This window comes from Labrus bergylta, chromosome 17 (genome assembly GCF_963930695.1).
Source record: "Labrus bergylta chromosome 17, fLabBer1.1, whole genome shotgun sequence".
NCBI lineage: Eukaryota > Metazoa > Chordata > Actinopteri > Labriformes > Labridae > Labrus > Labrus bergylta.
In genome coordinates this window covers 25,801,657-25,823,599 of record NC_089211.1, presented here as the reverse complement: position 1 = coordinate 25,823,599, position 21,943 = coordinate 25,801,657, and the positions used below count along the sequence as shown (strand labels likewise).

Below are 21,943 nucleotides of genomic sequence, written 5' to 3'. Positions count from 1 at the left end.
GTACATATTTTACTGTAATTTATAGTGTGATGATTAAAATATATTTACAGCTCAGAGGAGTGATGGATTTTTTTTCGACATTTAGAATTTAAAGAGGTGAAAGAAGATGTTGGACTGAAGTTAAAGGTCCAATCAGTGACCGCCCCCTCCCCTCTGTGCTCCCTCTAAAGCCACGCCTCCTCACTTACATACACGAGCGCCGTCCCTCCAGAAGTGGACCTCAGCTCATCTCTGTCATTGTGTAGAAACTACGTCGTCTCATGTCTCATTCAGCAGTCAGTAAACTCACAGTTTAAACTCCTAAAGTCATCGGTGACGCTCTTTGAGTGTGAGCTAGAGCACGCAAGAGGTAGAGAGCGAGCAGGGAGACAGGGAGGCATCTGATTGGTTCATCAGATTGGTACCTCGTGGCAGACATTGGTCAAAGTTTTTACAGACTTACAAACTGATAAAGATGATGGATTTTCTTTGTTCCTTTTTCAGAGAACATGAGTTATTCATTTCTGTCAGGACCTAAAGACAATTTACACCAGAATCTGAAGAAGTGAATCTGGAGGAAATGACCAACCCTGACTTTAAATAACGTCTTAATGCAGCACGTTAAATAAACCTTAAAGGTGGAGTCAGGAGCATCACGTTCTATAATTTAATCTTTGAACAAATCAAGTCAAACTTCCCCTTCAGGACTTTTTCTTCTTCCTGTCCGACCTGACGGACGAGTCGGAGACGACACCGAACGTCTTGATCTGAAACTTTCAGACGTCACAGCTTTAGACTGGAGTTAAAGAAACACCTGAATGAATCAGAATAACTTTATAATTACTGACAGAGACAAACTCCTCCTCTCAGGAGAGACACTCCTCCATGATGACATTTACAAGATCAATAAAACACAACAGCAGATAGAAAGAGGGATTCAGATCAAATGTAGAAACTTTACTGATCCCGAGGGAAATTCAAAGTATCCAGTATCAGGTTACAAAGACGTACATGACATGAAACATTTGTGACAAATTAACCACAAAACAGACGCCCCCCCCCCATACATATATATTAACCTGAAAAAAAGATTTAAAGAATCCCCCTAGATGAAACAAACTTAAACTGTGCAATGAATGAAATGATAAAAAGATTAAATGATTATAAAAGAAAAAGTAAAAATATGAAGTAAATTATAAATTGATTAAATGATAATAAAAGAAAAAGAACATATACGATAAAAACAAATTCAACAATTGCATAACTCTTTCTGATCTCTCAACAACTGTGGAGTGATTTCAGATCACCGTGTGCAGATTATAATCTCTCCCTGCAGGGTAATATCTCCAGCACACAGAGATACAGACGATGATGCCTTCAGGGACTCCTCAGAGTTCAAGTGAAAAAGAGACGACAGTTAACCAGTTAACACGCTGAGCAGATTATATTTAAAGACACTCCAACAAACCGACCAATCAGGATCGAGATTTTACCTGCTGTCGAATTATACACAAAGTTATAATGAACAAAATCACCATGACAACGCAGTCAAAACAATTATAAAATAAACAAAGACGAAGATTCAGAACATCATCATCATCTTCATCATCATCATCATCATCACATCTTCATCATCATCATCATCATCATCATCATCATCATCATCATCATCTTCATCATCATCATCTTCATCATCATGTATTAGATCTTCTCTGGTAAAATCTTCAGTTCATCAAAAGTTCCAATGAATGGAAACATCCTCTCAGTGAAAGTGTGTGTGTGTGTGTGTATGTGTGTGTTAGTATCAGGATCAGAGAACGACAGCTCTCCTCTGTTACAGTCCAGATTCACTCTGATCCTCTGAAGCTTCTTCTTCACTGAGAGAGCTGTGAGTGGATGTGGTGGGGAGCGTGCTGTGTATTTACCACCAGTGAACCATATTGACCAACATCCAGACCATATGTCTCCCTTCCTCTGTCCAGACTCTGCTAACACACCCAGAAACCAGAATGTACTGTCTCCAACCTGGACGTCCCAGCTGTGAGTCCCTGAGTTAAAGCCCTCAGAGCCCAGGACAGAGCAGAAAGAATCAATCCTCTCTGGATTATCAGGAAGCTGCTGCTCCTCTCCTCCTCTCACACAGGTCAGATCTTCAGACAGGATGAGTTCTGGATGAGCAGTGTTTGGGTCCAGAATGACCGGACTGTAGGAGACCATGTCCTTCATCTTGTTCCAGATGTTGAAGCTCAGGTTGCCCAGGTGTTTGGCCTGGTCTATCAGAGCTCCTGAGGGCAGCTGTGGATCCTCCAGCAGGGGGCGCTGCTGGACTCTTTCCACTGCAGCCTTGTAGTTTTTCAGGAATGAGACATCTTCAGCTCTCAGCTCGTCCTCTGTGTCTCTGACTGTGTGTGAAAGAGCTGCTATCTCTCTGCTCAGAGCCTCCATCTCCTCCTTCATCCTCTGACTCTTCTGCTCCTCTTCCTCCCTCAGTGCACACAGCCTGGCCTCCTCTTCCTCTTCTAGAAACTGGTGAAGCTTCTTAAACTGCTCCTTAATCTGCCTCTCTGTGTGTCGGGCCTGGACCTGAATGTGTTCTGCTGTTTGATCAAACTTCACTTTAACTTTTTTAAAAACATTTAACTTCTTCTTTACCGGCTCCAGAGTTTCCTGAAGTTTCTTCTTGTGTTGTCCAGCAGCTTCATCGATGGGTCTGAATCTGTGTTTGTTGTGTTTTTCTGAATCTCTGCAGATGTGACACACCGGCTCCTGATGGTCCAGACAGAAGAGTTTGAGTTTCTCAGAGTGCAGACTGCAGAGATCCTCTGAAGCTCTCTGATCTCTCTCCTGCACAAAACTCTCACTCAGGTTCTTTAAAGCAAAGTTAACAGGTAATTCCTTTGAATGTCTCCTCTTACAGAGTGGACACTCCTGGTTCTCCTTCTCCTTCCAGCAGTCCTTCACACACTCTCTACAGAAACTGTGACTGCAGGACAGGATCACTGGATCTTTAAAGATGTCGTAGCAGATCGGACAGGTCAGATCTTCTTCAAACTTGGACGACATTTTATCTCAGAGTCCAAACACGCAGCAGAAAAAAACAGGAAGCCACTCCTCGTCCCTGAAAGTTTCTCTCACCTCGATTGTCTTTCTTTGAAACTCTCGTTCAGTTTGTGGATTCAGCAGCAGGCTGAAGTGTTGGTATTCCCAGTATCCCAGTATAACAAGTACTCCCAGTATTCCCTCCTCCTCCTCCTGTCCTCTCTCAGTGGAAGTCGTGCTGGTTTGTGTCTGCAGGTCGGTCCGTCTGTCAGCGTGTGTGTGTCTCTTCAGGGTGAGGCAGAATAACAGCCTGTTTCCTGGTTTGCCTCAGGTGAATCAGGTGAGGGGGCGGAGCTTCTTCAGAGCAGGAACACAGAGAACAGTCTCATTTCTCTTCCTGCAGCTTGAAGTTTTGAAGACAATTTGTGAGTCAGCCTGAAGATAGAAGAACACCTGGAAGGTTTTATATCACTAAAGGTGAACTTTAAACGTCTGCAGCCTCACCGGAGATGAAGAATGATTTTTAATCATGTAAGAGTATTTAGACCATGGAAAGCAGTGTTTCCCCTCGGTGTAGAGCTCTGCAGGGGGGGGGGGGGTATACTTAAAGGAATAATGGTGTTCATGTGTTTCTTTTAATGACAGCAGTCAATGTAACAACTGAACAGTTATTTGAACTTGCAACGGTCTGTCCAGTTTAGTTTTTATTCCTGCAACTCCCGTTTCTGAGCGCACCTGAATGCATCTCTCATTGTCTGAGCTCCCCTGAATGCAGCATGCTGACAGCGCACCCCCTGAGTAACAGCCAGCAGAGAGAGAGAGACATGCCCAGAAAAGTCTGAAATCAACTAAGCAGACTACTTTATTTTCTGATGCTTCTTAAGGACTTTTTATTATTGTGTGTGCGTCTGTCAGACAACCACACACACCCAGACCTCCACTGGTGAGAGTGTGTGTGTGTGTGTGTGTGTGTGTGTGTGTGTGTGTGTGTGTGTGTGTGTGTGTGTGTGTGTGTGTGTGTGTGTGTGTGTGTGTGTGTGTGTATGTGGTGTGGAAAGTACGGTGGCTGGTAAGTGCAAAGCAAAATTATGTGTTAAACACTTTTACAAAATGTGAGACAAATTTACATTTTGAAAAACATTTTTATATTTTATGAAACAAAATTACAAAACCAAAAACACCTACCAAGGAGAAAACAAATTTACACTTTAATAATCGCTTAGACAGAGAGGCAGAACACTTTTACCAGTCCCCAAACAAATTTACAAACGACAGAATCTTGACGGAAAGGGACAAAACAAAACAAACAAAATGACCCCTCACTCGATCACTACCGGGTCACTTCTGACATTTGGTACATTCCCATTTTGTCAAGATTCTGTCGTTTGTAAATTTGTTTGGGGATTGTAAAAGTGTTTCACATCTTGTAAATTTGTTTTATAAGATGTTAATGTGTTTTTTCCTTGGTATTAGTGTTTTGGTTTTGTAATTTTGTTTTCTAAAAATGTAAAAAGGTTTTTCAAAATGTAAATTTGTCTCTCATTTGTAATTTTGTTTTGCACTTCCCAGCCACCGTACAAATGAGATCGTTTCTTCTTAAAAGTAACTTTAGTCGTTGTTATCGTGTTTATACTGTTAATGCACGTGTTACACTATCTTGTAGTTTGTGTTGTTGAAATTATAAACTGCATTCACAGCAGCTTGTCAAAGTTATTAGTACTTTTTGTGTTAGCTAACCTACTAGCTAGCATGCTAGCGAAAGTTCTCTGTTCGCATACAGCGCAGATGGGGGCTGGAGACATTGCCATGGTAACAGCAAGCTCAGCCAATCAGAGATGTGGCTGTGACACTCATGGGTCATGGGTTGTGAAGTTCTTTTCAAAGAGATATTAAAGATATTATATAGAGATTTTTTCATACTGGGGTAGCTCGAGGTCAGTGTACCTTGCATGGTTATTATATTACAGTCAAAAATCAAATCCGCTGTCGGAGAAAATGAAGGGGATTTTTACTTCCGGCACCTCACTGTTGAGCTCTATGACCCCCCCTGAGTTTTCCCCGTAGACTTCACTCCTCTGTAGCGAGAATAAAAATGGCCGACCTACGCTAAAGTTTTGTTCTTGGCTGGGGGTGGAGTCCATGGGTGGAGATACCAGGGGAGGGGAGGGGATTTTTTTATGTCCAGAATCCCACTGTGACATCACAAGGAGAGCACATTTGAAACAGAGCATTTTTCTTATGCAGACCATAAACAAAGGACTGGATGGGTTTATTTCACATTTTGTGGGTCAGTAGACACTCAGGTTACCCAGATATATGTTCAGAAACATTGTAGAAGTGGATTTTTCATAATATGTCCTCTTGTGAGGTTTTGACTATTAACCTCATAATTTCGACTTAATATAGGCAAAAAAGAAACATTTAGTTCATGTGTGTTTATTCAGGATGTGAAACTTTATTTTCTTCACACATCAAATCAGTAAAGTATGTTCAATCATTTCATGAACACATTCACTTCATCCACACAATCACTTTGTTTGATCAGAATCTCCACTCACAGAAAACAATGATTTATCTCCTTATTGATTTAATCAGGAGGATTACATTTCTAAAACACCAGAGGACATTTTTACATCACTTTGAATATGAACAACAACATTTATTCTGACGAACTAATTTCTTTAAGTGTGATTTTATAGATTTTCTACAAATGTACAAAGTGGTGAGAAGAGAAAATCAGCATGAAAGAAAAGTTTGCTGCTCTCTCTCTCTCTTCAGACTCCTGAATCAGAACAGAAACAACAGAAAATATAAATGTATGAAAACAAATAATCAAACATCCAGAGCGGAGAGAAGTTGATATTTATCACTCAAAGAAATGTCAGTTCAGGTGAACAAAAGTCATCCTGAGCAGTAAAAGAGTCCACGGCTAAACAGACACAAGAAGGAGTGTCACTTAAAGACACTTAAACATTTACAGAACAGACAAGAAGAGGTCAAAGTACTGCCCATAAAGTTTGATTGACAGGTGACCACGATACGATCTCAGCAACGAGCGTGGATAAAAATGAAGTTGACGATTTAAAACACAGCAAGTTACACATCTGTCTCGTTAATGACTTCTGTCTATTTCAGTTTACACAACTCAGCAGAGTCTCCGACACACCAGTAATCAAACTTGAGTCCAGCATGTAGAGGCTGAGTGAATGTGGTCTGGACTCTGTGGAGGAGAGTCATGGTTTCAGAGATGTTGTAGAAGGACAGAATACCTGCTCTGTGATCCAGGTACACTCCTACTCTGAAGGCCAGAGGACCCGAGACAAAAGTGCAGACATTTTTGTAATAAAAGTCATAATTGTTGTTTTCACTATCTAACGACCAAGATTTGTCATTACGTCCAAATTCACACTTATTCGATCTCCCTGCTCTTCGGATATTTTTGTATGTGACTGCTACAGAAACACCTATTCCGCTCTGCTCCACCTCCCAGTAACAACGTCCAGTCAGACTCTCTTTACTCAGGACCTGAAGACATCCAGTGAATCTGTCTGGGTGACTAGAATAAGGATGGGTCTGACCCGTAAATGTTACTTTGCTGTTCCCATCAGATAATAACAGATGTTTGTGTGCTGTGTTTGGATCCAGTGTGATGTCACATGAATATTTTAAGATCTCAGCTCTGGTCTTGGGCTCTGGTTCTGACAGTAAAACATTCACTTCAGTCACTGTCTGTGAGATGTTTGTCCATTTCTCTCTCAGGATGTCCTGTAGTTTATCTCTGACTTCTGACACAGCTGCTGTCACGTCCTCAAAGAACCTCAGAGGACGGATCTTGATGCTGGATGAGTGTGTGGATTCACTGAGTGGTGACAGTGAGGGGTAGTCATGTAGAAACTGGTTGTGGTCCTGTGTGTGTGACAGCTTCTTCATCTCAGCGTCTCTCCTCTTCAGCTCAGTGATCTCCTGCTCCAGCTTCTCCTGAAGCTCTCTGACTCGACTCACTTCAGTTTGCTGCTGGGATCTGACCTGCTGCTTCACATCAGAGCGTCTTTTCTCCATGAGACGGATTAGCTCAGTGAAGATCTTCTCACTGTTCCCCACTGTTTTATCAGCGGAGCCATTGATAGCCTCCACCTCCTGTTGGAGCAGCTTCACATCTTTCTCTCTGTCCTGGATTCTCTGCTGGATGTTTTGTCGACTCACCTTCAGCTCTCTCTGCTTCTCACTCCTTTCTGCTGCAGCTGAGACTGTGTCATGACCTTTGTGTTCGTCCACAGGGCAGAGATAACAGATAGACTGCTGATCAGTACGACAGAACATCTTCATCGCCTCATCATGACGAGAGCAGACGTTCTCCTGGAGCTTCTTGGAGGGCTCCACCAGCTTGTGTTTTGTATAGGCAGGTATTTCATAATGAGGCTGGAGGTGTTTCTCACAAAATGAGATCAAACAGAAGAGACAGGACTTACAGGCTTTCAGTTTTCTCCCGGTGCAGACATCACAGGCCACATCTTCAGATCCAGCATAGCAGTGATCAGCAGGAGCAGCTTGGAGTCCAGTCTTCTTCAGCTCCTCCACTAAATCTGCCCACATGGTGTTTTTCCTCAGGTCAGGCCTCGCTGTGAAGGTCTGTCTACACTGAGGGCAGCTGTAGACTGTCTTCTCATCCTCTGTATCCCAGTGGCTTTTAATACACTTCATACAGTAACTGTGTCCACAGGAAAGAGTCCCCGGATCCTTCAGGAGATCCAGACAGATCGAACAAGAGAAGGTTTTCCCGGTCCAGCTGAACTCCTTTCTGTGCCATTTCTCCTCTCGGTAACAACGACTGTTTGAGATTCACTGAAAACAAGTTTCACCTCGGATCTACAAAGCATGTGGATGTGCATGTGACTGTGCAGCTCTGGTTGGTTACACCCTTCCTCAAACTGTAGATCTAAAGGGGAGGGAACCATGAAGTATGAAGACAGAGTGCAGCAGGCTGTGTTTGAGAGCAGGAAGAAGAGGGAGGGCTGACCAAACTACGATTCATTCCAGGAAGAGGAGCGGTTTGAGAGAGATACTTGTTTACAACAGAGAACATTTCTCTTTTAAAAACACTTCTCATTTTAGATTTTAGAAAAGGTGTCACACTCACTTTATTTCAAAATAAAAGCAGGGTTGAATATAAACAGCAAGTAAAGTATACTGTCAGTATAAGGAGGTACAAAACTTCAAATATTGTAGAATGATCGAGGGTCGGTGATCAACATACAGCTCCATTTTCAGGAGAGAAAACAAAGCAGTGTAAAAGCATGTTCTGCCTGTCGTAAAGCAGTCTAGTGCCGTAAATATAACGCTGTCGAAACAACTCCTGAAACAGTCTTTAACTTTGAGTACTGTCATCTACATGCAGATGTGATGTTGGGGTTTTATCAAGTCAATTTTGGTTATATTCTTTAATAATTACATGTAATTATTATTATTAATATAAATAACAATATAATTAAACTATGTTTAATCAAGTCGGGGGCACCACCCTGAAATCAGGGAAATATAACCAAAATATCACTAAAATCAGTCTCTGTTAGTTACTTAATTACTAATAACATTAATAATTAATAACTATATTTAATAAATTGAAGGCTTGAAATCCATACACAAAGCCTTCGCACCCAGCTTATATCACAATGCAAATACACCAGTAATCACAAACAACTGCTCTCTTAAATTATAACAGAATTTATTTAAACAAAGCAACATCAACCCAAAATCAATGAACTTAATCAAACAAATAACTATTACAAACTAATAATAATAGACTTTATTTGGCATGGACATCACAGATACAATGGACGAACCAGATGCATTGTTTAAAGTGTTTTAGCAAGCATGCTAGTTCTCAACACCTGTCCACAGGAGGCTTTTGAAAATAAAACAATTAAGATAGGGAGAAAAGCGATAAACAGAGAAAACAATAATGGGAGAATAAATAAATAGAACCATAGAGCAAAGGCAGCATGATCAAACAATAACCCAGTCAGAAGCTATTCATGTGAGCACTGTTGTTTTGATTTTAGCCATTGTTTGAGTCCTCTGTTAAAAGCATTACTGTTGCTCTCTAATTTTATGCCAGTGGGCAGAGAGTTCCAAAGTTTTGCCCCCTTTGCAGAGAAAGCAGACTGGCCAAAGGATGTCTTGTACATTGGGACAAGACAATCACCGCTGACGGAGGCTCGTGTGACTGCCCTACGAGAGCTCCGACGCCTAATGGCTAATTCAGATAACAGTGGAGACACATGATTATTTACACATTTAAAAAACAGTTTAAGATTACTAAAATTCATAAAATTGTCAAAGGTGAAAAGGTTGTGTTTTAAAAAAAATGCTGCAGTGATGCCATCTCATAGGTTTCTGGTCCATGACTTTTATTGTCAGCTTATATAAAGAAACAATATGTTTTAATGTAGTTGGAGAAGTTTGGGACCATGATGTGATGCAATATGACAGATGTGAAAAAATCATTGCATGCATGTATAATTTGGCAGTTTGACATGAAATGTTCCTTCTAATAAAACAAAAACAATTTAGATTTGGTTTGACCTTCTTCACAATGTACTTAACCTGACTGTCAAATTTTAAATTCTCATCCATGATGATGCCTAGATACTTAACTTCTTTTACTACTTCAATTGCTTCATTCTTAATCTGTACCTCAAATACATTGTTTCCAGATCTATTACGTATGGAGAAGCACATGGCAACAGTTTTCTTGACATTAATAGTTAAATGAGACAACTCGAGCCATTTGGAAACATTACGTAATGCCTCTGTTAGGTGTTCACCTGCTAAGCTAGCTGTTTTAGTGGACACATGGATAACGGTGTCATCTGCATACATCTGGCAGTTGGTGCCTGGACAGCAGTTTGGTAGGTCATTGATGTACATTGAGAACAACAGTGGACCAAGTACAGACCCTTGTGGTACGCCCATACTGTTGGCATGCAGATGAGACTTCACCCCATTGACCCTAACACATTGCTGTCTCCCATCCAGGTAAGATTTAAACCACTGCAGAGCTTCTGATGACATTTGGAATTGCTTTAATTTATTCAGTAAAATAGTGTGATTGACAGTGTCAAAGGCCTTTTCAGGTCCAAGAACACTGCCCCGACAACATTTCCTTTATCCAGTGGAGCTTTAATATTTTCAAGCAAATAGCAGTTTGCTGTTTCAGTGGAATATTTTTGTCTAAACCCAAACTGTTGTGGATGAAGCAATTGGTTAGACTCTAAATGTTCCATCAATTGCTCAGCTACAATCTTCTCCAGAATCTTTGAGAGTACAGGGAGAATAGCAATAGGCCTGTAATTACTTGCTATGTCCTTGTCTCCTGATTTAAAAACTGGGGTAATTATTGCAGTTTTCCAGCTATCTGGGATTTTTTTTTTTGTATTGACAGGTTAACTAAGTAAGTAATTGGCTCCAACAAATAGCTCTGGTGTTTTTTGATTAATGCAGCATGAAGGTTATGAATATCCTTTGACATGGAGTTACTCATGTTCGAAATCATCTTTTTAACTTTGTCATGTGATACCACTTTAATACAAAAGGAGTCTGTGCGATTATGGTCAGGTTCTTCAGGAGATGACTCTGTAGTTTTGAAATGACTCGCTAACTCTTGTACACTCTCAATAAAAAAGCTATTAAAAACATTTGCAATAGACTCGTTACTATGAATTAAATTATCACAGACTTTAAGACAGTTTATTTTAGGGTGCTTTTGCTTACTGGAGTTAGTTAGTTTGTTTATGTGTTGCCACAATTTAGAACTACTGCCACTGGCCTCTTCAATGAGTTTGGAGAAGTTATTTGTCTTGGCCTTCCGCAGTTCAGACACCACTTTGTAGCCAGTATAAATAAGGTGGTCAGTATTGTTTTTAGTTATTAGAGACCTTTTAAGAGCAAGATCTCGCTTTTTTTATGATCTGAAGGATATCACTATTAATCCATGGAAGAGGGTATTTCTTGGGTCTACTTTTCCAGGTTTTTGTGTATTTATTTAATAATTCACATAGGGTAGAGGCAAAAATGTTTGCACTGTGGTTTAGATCTGATTCTTTAGTTACCTGTTCCCAGTTGACTTCCTTCAAATCATGTTCAAAGTCAGCTATTTTTGACTTGGGAATTGTTGTTGTTAAAATTAGATTTTCTGTTTTATTGTGGTGGATTAGGCGTTTTCTAGTTAGCTTTCTTACCATCAGTGTCATGTTGTGGTCCGAAAGGCCAGTGATGAGATTGTATATTTTTATTACTCTCTCTGGTCTATTTGTAAAAATTAGATCAATAAGGGTTTCAGTCTTTCTTGTGATTCGAGTTGATCTATCAACCCGCTGTTTGTATTTAAATTTCTCCATAATTGGCTTTAATTTTGATTGACCACTTTTTTTCCAACCAGTTAATGTTAAAATCCCCAAACAACATACATTCGCAAGAGTTGTCAACAACGATGGAGGATTGTAAAGCACAGCAATATTCAATTTCATGTTAGGAGAGAGAATTACATTCAATCCCATGCACTCCAAGTTTGAATTCAGTTCAAGCTCTAGGCATTTAAAATGCTCCCTAACATAAATTAAATAGGGTAAAAAAATTAACTCACAGATATCAACATGAAACTTCTCCAGTTTATTACTTATATCAAGGCAAATATTTTTAATATTACAAGTTTTCTGAAATGTTATGTTTAAATATGCAAATAAGGCATTATCTAATTAAATATGCGTTCATTTGCATACATTTCCAGCTGAGAAATCTAAACATTGGCTAAACCCAGGTTCAAGATTATTTTTTCATTTTGTTGACATATTAAAGACACAGGTATTTACAGAGGGGATTTTGGATATCTCTTTTTATCACTCCATAAATCAGAAAATACTATCAACAGACTTGACTTGTTTTTATGAACAAACTGTTATATAAATCAGGCTATGAATGATATATCAACAAACCCCTCTGTAAATACCTTCAGAATACAGATAGGAATAAAACTGGAAAGTTTGGCAAGTCTCAGAGTGTGAGAAAAAACTCATTTTGAGAAAACAGACATTAAAGATTTGTATTGTAAAATTCTATAAATTCTTATTGGAAATGACTATTTACAGACATACTGTCTTTTTTTGTACTCTTATTTTAGGGTATATTTTAGTATTAGTTGTGTATTTATATCAAATGTGTTTTCCCCTCTAAATTAATTTAGTTTTTTCAACAAACAACTTCAACCTACTTAATTTATCTGCGAACCCGCACAGACATAAACACAACGACGACCCCTCCCGTTTTGAAAAGTTCCACTCGATATTCCGTTATTATGAGTATGTTGGGGACGTCCTGGATTTAATGTTTTCTTTGCAAACACATCTCTGTCAGTTCCTCATTTAGGCAGACGTTTAAAAAACTCATGAACAAACCAGAGGCCCTCCCGCTTGTTTGCTGATGTAGCTGCCGCAGGCTTCAGGCACGCACTGCCTCAACATCAGGAACCAATCGCTTTCCTCTCCGCTTTTTTTGTCCCCGCTCGGCCATGATGTCATGATGGCCACGAGGCAGAGCGAGGTGATGAGCTGAGAGTGATGGATATCTGTATAGGAACATTTCCTTTTCCTCGACCAGCCTCTGTTCACATTAAAAGACTTTCACATCATACATCACCGTCGCCCCCCTCCCCCCCTTCAGCACAGCATCAGCAGTAAGAAGATGATAGATATAGGCTATATATATATATATATATATATATAACGTCTATATATATATATATATATATATATATATATACCGTATTGGTCCGAATATAAGACAGCCTTTTTCCCCATCGAAATAGGTCCGAAAAAGTCGCTTCGTCTTATATTCGGGGTCTAGTATTCAGAGCTCAGCTCTAATTGTTCGCCTGTCCCTTTAAATGTCAACACACATGACGCGCTCTGGGAGGAGCAGGGGAGTGATGACAGTGAGAGAGAACACAGCGGGGCGGAGGACGTGTGTGAGGAATAGGAGACATCGGAGGAGAAGTTTGGAGAGTTTTAGTTTAGCGGTAGTTTAGTTAAAAACGTTGCATGTATTTCCTCTTTTATTTAAAAATGTTAAAAACATGTTGATAATATTGTTTGATTGTTAATCGATTTTAATGTTGAATCATACTGTACATAGTTCGCCCTTGTGAAACACTTTGTTTTGAAAAGTGCCGTAGGCCTATACCGATAAATACGGTATGTTAATTATTATTATAATTATTAATACAACAGGTGTTTAATTCAATGTGTTTTTAATATTGTTATTTTCAAATAAAATGAAGTTCTTTACAAAAACAAGATCTGGTCTGCAAATCTTTTTTTTCTAAATATGAGTGTTGAAAAACGGGGGTCGTCTTATAATCAGGGTCGTCTTATATTTGGACCAATACGGTATATATATATATATATATATATATAATTCTGTTATTTATAGGAGTTCAGCACCGCGACATCGTTCCTGGACTCATCTTGAAGTCGCGTATGTTTACACGCTCCTGCGGTACTCTCTCTCTCTCTCATAAACACACACACACACACACACACGGCACTCGAGCAATAAACTGCTACAGTACCCATGATTCTGTGGGTCTATATTTATTTTCAGCCCTGATCCGGCACAATTCGGGCAAATTAAATCATAAAGCAGCTCATTCAATCGCGCAACATGAACAAGCAGCCACTGCTGTGTGGCATGCGCGTCACTTTTATATCTAAATCACCCCCCCGGTTTCCCATCGACAGCTTACGTTCAGAAGCGCTTCCCGAGATCATTTTGCGGGGAAATGCATCACAACTTTTCCTTTTACATCCCCTTGCAAGTGACAATTGTTGTTTTCTTTTCATTGATTTACACAAAGATATTTTCATTCATTCCTCAAAGGTCCCGCGGAAAAATAAACAAGGAAGTGTCAAAGCATCATGTCTGAACGCATCACGTTATCAGAAACCAAACACAAGCCAATGAGATTATGTTCTTAGCATTAAACCCCCCTCTGAACTTTCACGATTGGTTGCTGGTAGAAAGGAAGTGTCCTTATTTGGGTTACATAGCGTTGTGCAGGAGAGAGAGAGCTTAACAAAGATATCAGTCATGACGGGCAGCAGAGAACAGCCGCTATACTGCACGTCGCATTAGAATGCTAAATTTCGGGAAAATTGACAAGAAATCTAACGCTGCGATCAGAAAAAATGTATTAAAATATACACATAAATGTATAATTTTATGGTAGTTTGAAAGATTACATGTTCAGGGAGTGATCTAGCCCAAAATCTCAAAATTGACCAGTACATAAAAAATGGATTTTTTTAGCCTGCCGTGTCTCGCCTTAAACACCAGAAAACCAGTGGCCAGACTTTGATTCAACGGCGGGTACACTGGTCTTTCTGTTTGTGAAAGCCGTTGACTGAAGGTAAACTAGCATAGCATTACATACATAGGTGAACACAGCAGTTCATCACAATAAAACAAATGCAGCAGCTTACAACAGATAACAAACAGAATGTGACGTCTCGTCAACAATGATGCATAATTATCAGTGGTTATAAAAGAAACATAACTATTTCTGAAACTATTTCTGCCCAGACCAAAGCTCTTACTTGGGGTAACTCTTGGTGATCATTGCAAAGTTGGTTGGATCGTCACTCTGTTGAATGTTAAATCAACAGATTCAGGCAGGTTTGCTTCATGGCAGATGTAGGAGGAGGTTAGCAGGATTCAGATCTTCGACCAGAGTACTGCTCTGTGGTCTTCTGCTTTTAGGAGCCGAGTTCTTTATGTGTCCTTGTGGATTCAGGGATCAGTGGGTTTCCTTCAGCGCTCCTGTCCAGTTGTGTTCAATGATGTCTTACGAAAAATCATAAGAAAGAAACTCTTCTTTTTGCTCCAACCTGATAGCATCTGATTGCACCCAAAACTCCTAAAAATATGCCGTGGAAGTAGTCAGCTGAATCCTCTGATGCTTGAATTCAGCATGTGAATAGCTACCTAGCCTGAACAACCTCAGCTCTGGAGTTTAACCGGTGTAAGTCAAGAACAGGAAGATTGCTTCCTCGAACGCTGGGGTCCATCATGTGCAAAAAGGGTATCCTCTTGTGTAGCAGACCACACTTGAAGAGAAAGAAAGTGAGTGGAGTGATTGCTTTTAAGGATTGGAACTGCTGGGGGTTTACCTCAGGCCTCCTCCAATGAGGATAGAGAATTCAGACACCCCCCCACTTTTCACACCTATTTGTTAGTTGCTGTTGGGGTGTGCTGGGCTAAGACTCCTTAGTATAGTTTCCTCCAAAATAACTCTAGCCAGGCTGGAGAACTGCGATACAGGCCTGAGTCCTTTTATCCAGCACACATGGCTGAGGCCCAACACTGTGTTCTTGTCAGTGATGGATTATGGCGATGTCATTTATAGACATGCTGCAGCTTCAACTCTGAAGCCTCTGGACGCCGTCTATCACTCCGCCCTCAGGTTTATAACTGGTGATCGATTTCAAACTCAACACTGTGACCTGCATGAGAGGGTCGGTTGGCCTTCTCTTGAAGAGAGGCGCAACAAACATTGTTTTTTATATATCTTTAAGACTCTTATTTGAAAACTTCCACCTTACATCACAAACCTGTTGGAGTGGAATACGGGTTCCTACATGACCCGTTCTTCTGATTGGCCCGTTCTTAAAGTCCCTTGAGCTTTTACTGAACTCTGTAAATCTGCATTTTCTTTTGATACCCCAAATTCGTGGAACGCCCTCTAGCAAACTCTAAGGATCGGAGTTCTTCCCTCTCTCCCTGAGTTTAGGAATTTGATTTCGAACAACCTTGTTTCAAATTGTAACTGTTTTAAATTATCTTAGTGGTTTTTGTCACAGATTCTGCGTATTTGATGTTTTTTTTGCTTGTTTCACTGTGCTTGTAATCTTGACGGCAGTGGAAATGAGGGAAACCTCAGTGTCTTTTCGAGAATAAATAAAGGTTTGAAATGAAACAACCACAGACACCAGAAAGTCACCAGTTAACATGGTCACTCTTTAAACCATAACACCGGCTGGTGTAGCTCCACCCTCTGCTCCTCTGCATGCTGTAATTCCTCCGCTCTTTTTTTTTCTGGTTTAAGTTTAACTTCAACATCACAGTATTAAAATGGTTTTCCTCCTTATCCTCTAACCCTTTTCACACATACAGAAATCTCCTGAAAAACACTGGAGATTTGGCTACTCAGAGGTTCTTAAGGCTATGTGTGAACGCATTGAATGTGTTATTATTGTTGGTGATTTTAACATCCATGTTGATAACCCCCAGGACAGAGGGACTAAAGAACTGTTTCACACTCTTGATAGCTTTGGGCTGACTCAGCACGTGACAGAGCCCACACACAACAGAGGGCACACTCTGGATTTAATCATCTCCAAGGGCTTGGACATCTCCAAGGTTGTTGTTTCAGATGTTGCCCTCTCTGATCACTCCTGTGTTTTATTTGAGAGTACTATATCAGTGTACAAAAGTGATCACAAAACGGTGTATCACTGAAAAAACAGGTTTTCTCTTCCACAGCTGCCCTGTCCTGGGGCTCAGTCAGTGAGTTGGTAGATAACTTCAATTCTAAAATCACAAATGTTATTGATTCCATTGCTCTTTACAGACTCTGCTAACACACCCAGAAACCAGCATGTATTGTCTCCAACCTGGACGTCCCAGCTGTGAGTCCCTGAGTTAAAACCCTCAGAGCCCAGGACAGAGCTGTAAGAATTAAACCTCTCTGGATTATCAGGAAGCTGTGTCTCTCCTCGTGTCACACAGGTCAGATCTTCAGACAGGAAAAGGATTGGATGAGCAGTGTTTGGGTCCAGAATGACCGGACTGTAGGAGACCATGTCCTTCATCTTGTTCCAGATGTTGAAGCTCAGGTTGCCCAGGTGTTTGGCCTGGTCTATCAGAGCTCCTGAGGGCAGCTGTGGATCCTCCAGCAGGGGGTGCTGCTGGACTCTTTCCACTGCAGCCTTGTAGTTTTTCAGGAATGAGACGTCTTCAGCTCTCAGCTCGTCCTCTGTGTCTCTGACTGTGTGTGAAAGAGCTGCTATCTCTCTGCTCAGAGCCTCCATCTCCTCCTTCATCCTCTGACTCTTCTGCTCCTCTTCCTCCCTCAGTGCACACAGCCTGGCCTCCTCTTCCTCTTCTAGAAACTGGTGAAGCTTCTTAAACTGCTCCTTAATCTGCCTCTCTGTGTGTCGGGCCTGGACCTGAATGTGTTCTGCTGTTTGATCAAACTTCACTTTAACTTCTTTAAAAACATTTAACTTCTTCTTTATCGGCTCCAGAGTTTTCTGAAGTTTCTTCTTGTGTTGTCCAGCAGCTTCATCGATGGGTCTGAATGTGTGGTTGGTGTGTTTTTTTGAATCTCTGCAGATGTGACACACCGGCTCCTGATGGTCCAGACAGAAGAGTTTGAGTTTCTCAGAGTGCAGACTGCAGAGATCCTCTGAAGCTCTCTGATCTCTCTCCTGCACAAAACTCTCACACAGGTTCTTTAAAGCAAAGTTAACAGGTAATAAATCATTTGAATGTCTCCTCTTACAGAGTGGACACTCCTGGTTCTCCTTCTCCTTCCAGCAGTTCTTCACACACTCTCTACAGAAGCTGTGGCTGCAGGACAGCATCACTGGATCTTTAAAGATGTCGAGGCAGATCGGACAGCTCAGATCTTCTTCAAACTTGGACGCCATTTTATCTCAGAGTCAAAACACGCAGCAGAAAAAAACAGGAAGCCACTCCCCGTCCCTGAGAGTTACTTTCACTTTGAAACTCTCGTTCAGTTTGTGGATTCAGCAGCAGGTTGAAGTGTTAGTATTCCCAGTATTCCCAGTATAACAAGTACTCCCAGTATCCCCTCCTCCTCCTCCTGTCCTCTCTCAGTGGAAGTCGTGCTGGTTTGTGTCTGCAGGTCGGTCCGTCTGTCAGTGTGTGTGTGTCTCTTAAGGGTGAGGCAGAATAACAGCCTGTTTCCTGGTTTGCCTCAGGTGAATCAGGTGAGGGGGCGGAGCTTCTTCAGAGCAGGAACACAGAGAACAGTCTCATTTCTCTTCCTGCAGTTTGAAGTTTTGAAGACAATTTGTGAGTCAGCCTGAAGATAGAAGAAGGTTTTATATCACTAAAGGTGAACTTCAAACGTCTGCAGCCTCACCGGAGATGAAGAATGGTTTTTAATCATGTAAGAGTATTTAGACCATGGAAAGCAGTGTTTCCCCTCGGTTTAGAGCTCTGCAGGGGGGGGGGGTATACTTAAAGGAATAATGGTGTTCATGTGTTTCTTTTAATGACAGCAGTCAATGTAACAACTGAACAATTATTTGAACTTGCAACGGTCTTAGTTTTTGTTCCTGCAACTCCAGTTTCTGAGTGCACCTGAATGCATCTCTCATTGTCTGAGCTCCCCTGAATGCAGCATGCTGACAGCGCACCCCCTGAGTAACAGCAGAGGGAGAGACATGCCCAGAAAAGTCTGAAGTCAACTAAGCAGACTACTTTATTTTCTGATGCTTCTTAAGGACTTTTTATTATTGTGTGTGCGTCCGTCAGACAACCACACACACCCAGACCTCCACTGGTGAGAGAGTGTGTGTGTGTGTGTGTGTGTGTGTGTGTGTGTGGGGAAAGTGTCATGGATCAGCTGACTGAGCAGACAAACGTGACAGTCTTTTTCTTTTCTTTTTTTTAACAACTTTATTGTAAACACAGACAATGTTACAAAGTTAGATTAAGGAACAAACAAACATGCCAGGGGTTGACAAAGACTAAGACAAGTAAAAACATAGGGAAGGGTAGAAATGGAAGGGTCATCAGTTTACACAATTAAAATAAATACAACATTCAAGAGTCTTCAGGGCCTTGGGGTTCTCAGAGTGCTGGATGGTTTTCATGTACTGCTGCAGCTCATTAAAATAATGTTTGAAAATAGGTTTTCTGTTTGCAAATTTACTTTTATGGATATGAAAGCCAAAATGATAAAAAGATTAATAATATGGTACTGTTTTAGTTCCAGACAAACGTGACAGTCGTCTCTAGCATTGTCGTGACCAATGACGTGTTGAACATACGCCCGCACGCCGCTACGTCTTAACCTGTAAAAACTAACTTCCATGCTAAAATAAAAATGTAAAAAGAGGGAGAAAGTAGAAATTCCCAGCTTTCCAGTGGTACCACAAATGTGTCATTCAGACGGCTCCACAGTACGATCGCGTTGTGCAGCACATTTAAACCATCAGGTTATTAAAACTGTTAAAGTTTCTCATAGTTTCTGCAGAGTGTTGGGCATACAGCTCCCATCTGCTCACAGCTTCTATATCACTGTGCACATGCTGAAGTGTTTCTGAGAGGTTTTCAACATATCAAAGAAACCATGGACGTTTGATCATCCTGTCACACAGAGCAGCAACTAGATTTGATCATAGATTTAGGAGTTTTAGTTGATTACTATTTTAATAACAGCAGAACAACCTCTAAAAGGGAGAGAGAGCTCATACAGATAAGAGAGAGTGTGCCATTACTATGGAGCTATTATTGTGGCAAAACTATTTGAATATGTGTACACAGATCCACAAATGTGTAAACTAATCTGTAAATATGGAGACCAATTTCGAAATGTTTACTTATTTATTAACACTAGAACGACCGACTTTCTATCACTACTTGAAAGGCCATAGCGGTCATTTTGACTGTTTACGAATTATTTGCACATCATTTCAATAATCAATATCAAATATAAGAATAAATAGATCTGTAATGTTGTGAAAGGTATAATAAACTTCAGGACACAAACATTAAATTCCAATGAATTTGAAATTTGAATAGTTTATCGACAACCACGGAAACATTCTCAGGTTCAATCTCAGAGCCGGTGTCAGATGAAGAGAGACCAGGAGACATCACTTTCTGTATCTGAACCTGCCTCCATCAGACTCTGCCTCATCAAGGCTCTGGAGCCTCTGTGGCAGCAATCCTCCTCCTTCCTGACATTTCATTCTATTCTGTTCTAAATCAGATCCTAATTTACTCTATTCTGCCTTTTCAATGTTGATTCATTCAAATGTGTGTCTCCTATTCTTTCTATATGGTTTTAGGCGGGTAAGCTTTCTTTCCTCATTGGCTTGAGCGTTATAAACAACAGTTGCTAGGCAACAGCGATGTGCACCTTCAACTATTGGTGGGCGATATAACGATCTTAGATCGTGAAGGATTTTAACTTGCTGACGATCTGCCAAAGCAGAGAGATCGTAGAACCGGGCTAATGTGTTTATTTTATCATGCTGCAGTTTATGTTCCCACACAGACGCCCCCCCCTCCCTCCCTCTCCCCCTCTTCTGCTCCGCAGCAGTGAAAACGAAACTTAAAAGTGAAGTCCGCAAAAACAACTCCATCTCGGTTATATGCAACTGTTCTGATATGTTTCCAAACCGACACGCTGTGAGCAACAGTTAACTTCTCTGCACAGTGTGCACAGTTAAGATTAGTCTACATCTCAGATAGCGACACGGAGAGACGTTAACAGTCAGAGACAGACAGGTTGGAGCTCAGACAGACAGTGAGGGGAGATATAACCCCGGTGTTTCAAATGTTGCTGTCAGTGTTTTCTGCTCTCTCTCAGTTTTTAAAAGTTACTTATCAAGCTTCTCCATCTGAAGCTCACCTGTTGTGATAACTGAATTTATAGGGATTACACTAAACGACGTTACAAAGCAGCAGGCAGGTGAGAGTGAGTAACCATGGTGACTGTTTGTCTGTCAATCAACAATGTCCCGCCCCCTCTATGAATTAAACTCTTCTGTCAGTAAAACTTACTTTGATCATGTGTCACAGAATGAACACATTCTGTATTATGTTTGATTATATATAAACTAAACTAAAGTTAGTCCAATGATGTCATAAAAACAACAAAGTCTGCAGAGCCTGTATGAAGCTCCAGCTGGAGGAACTCTGCAGGGCTAAAACAGAACAGAAACACTTGAAGTCTACATGTTTTTAAATGAATGCATCACTGTTTTTCTTTGTCTGAATTCTCCCAGGTTACTTTGATATCACGCTGAGAAAAGAAGGTTTTTCAATTCACCCTCAGAAAGTTGAGGCTAATGTGAAGCACCCTGTGACACAAACATAAGAGCTGTTATATTACACTGCCAACTATCCTCTCCGTGTTTCTAAATGTAACACCAGCTTATTGATAATATATCAGTAACAGCTGAAGCGTTATCTCTACTCGCTCTATCTTCAGACCTAAACTGACCCCATCACAACATGAACCAAACAAACATGTCTTCTCACATGATGTGAACACGATCAGTGAGCCAGACTGTCTCTGCATCGCTGGATTATTTGAAGAGAAGTGACAGATCGGATCAAATATCCGTATCTGGTCTGATATTGATGTAATTTACATGTCGGACTGACGGCGCTGATCCATGTCACCGATGAAGACGGATCGTTGGGTGCTTTCAATGTTATCAGCTCACAAAGTCTCTCTATGAAGACGTTCAGACAGAACTGTAAGAAGTGTCCATAAATCGTCTCCATGACGACGTTCAGATGAGATAGAGCATCTCCTTCTATGAGATCAAAAGTACAACTCTTACACTTCAGTTTCAACCTTTTAATTTGAAAAACCTGACAGTTGTTGCTGCTTCCTGTTTGCATGTGAAGCCAGCACAACGTTCAGTTGTCTGTGAATCATTTGAATTAGTATGCAGTGTCTGGACTCTGTTCCTCTCCCTCAGCTCTGGGCTTGTGTCTCAGCGGTTGTCGCAGTTTCTCTGTGCTGGCCGAGTTACCGGACACTCATCAGATCCTCAGACAAACCTGCAGAGACTTCGTCGACAGAGAACTGACCCCCATCGCTGGC

At 40.9% G+C, this 21,943-nt stretch overlaps 3 protein-coding genes across 3 annotated transcripts; all 3 read right to left on the bottom strand.

Annotated features, from left to right (window-relative positions):
• Window positions 1–915: 915 nt before the first annotated feature.
• On the bottom strand, window positions 916–3,329 carry LOC110003936 (nuclear factor 7, ovary-like). Its single transcript, XM_020659503.3, has one exon. The coding sequence runs from the start codon at window positions 3,040–3,042 to the stop codon at window positions 1,681–1,683; it is 1,362 nt and encodes a 453-aa protein (XP_020515159.2). The 5' UTR covers window positions 3,043–3,329; the 3' UTR covers window positions 916–1,680.
• A 1,663-nt stretch (window positions 3,330–4,992) lies between these two features.
• On the bottom strand, window positions 4,993–7,851 carry LOC114921941 (tripartite motif-containing protein 16-like; the record flags this gene model as incomplete). Its single annotated transcript, XM_065965849.1, has 1 exon — window positions 4,993–7,851. A coding segment is annotated over one exon (1,707 nt), but the record flags the coding sequence as incomplete, so codon positions are not given.
• Window positions 7,852–12,837: 4,986 nt separating this feature from the next.
• LOC136183142 (E3 ubiquitin-protein ligase TRIM35-like) lies at window positions 12,838–18,022 on the bottom strand. The gene has a single exon (XM_065965203.1). The coding sequence runs from the start codon at window positions 17,775–17,777 to the stop codon at window positions 16,626–16,628; it is 1,152 nt and encodes a 383-aa protein (XP_065821275.1). The 5' UTR covers window positions 17,778–18,022; the 3' UTR covers window positions 12,838–16,625.
• Window positions 18,023–21,943: the final 3,921 nt, after the last annotated feature.

Excerpts from the sequence above, each read along its gene's own strand:
- LOC110003936 (XM_020659503.3), bottom strand. The coding sequence starts at position 3,042 with ATGTCGTCCAAGTTTGAAGAAGATCTGACCTGTCCGATCTGCTACGAC.
- LOC136183142 (XM_065965203.1), bottom strand. The coding sequence starts at position 17,777 with ATGGCGTCCAAGTTTGAAGAAGATCTGAGCTGTCCGATCTGCCTCGAC.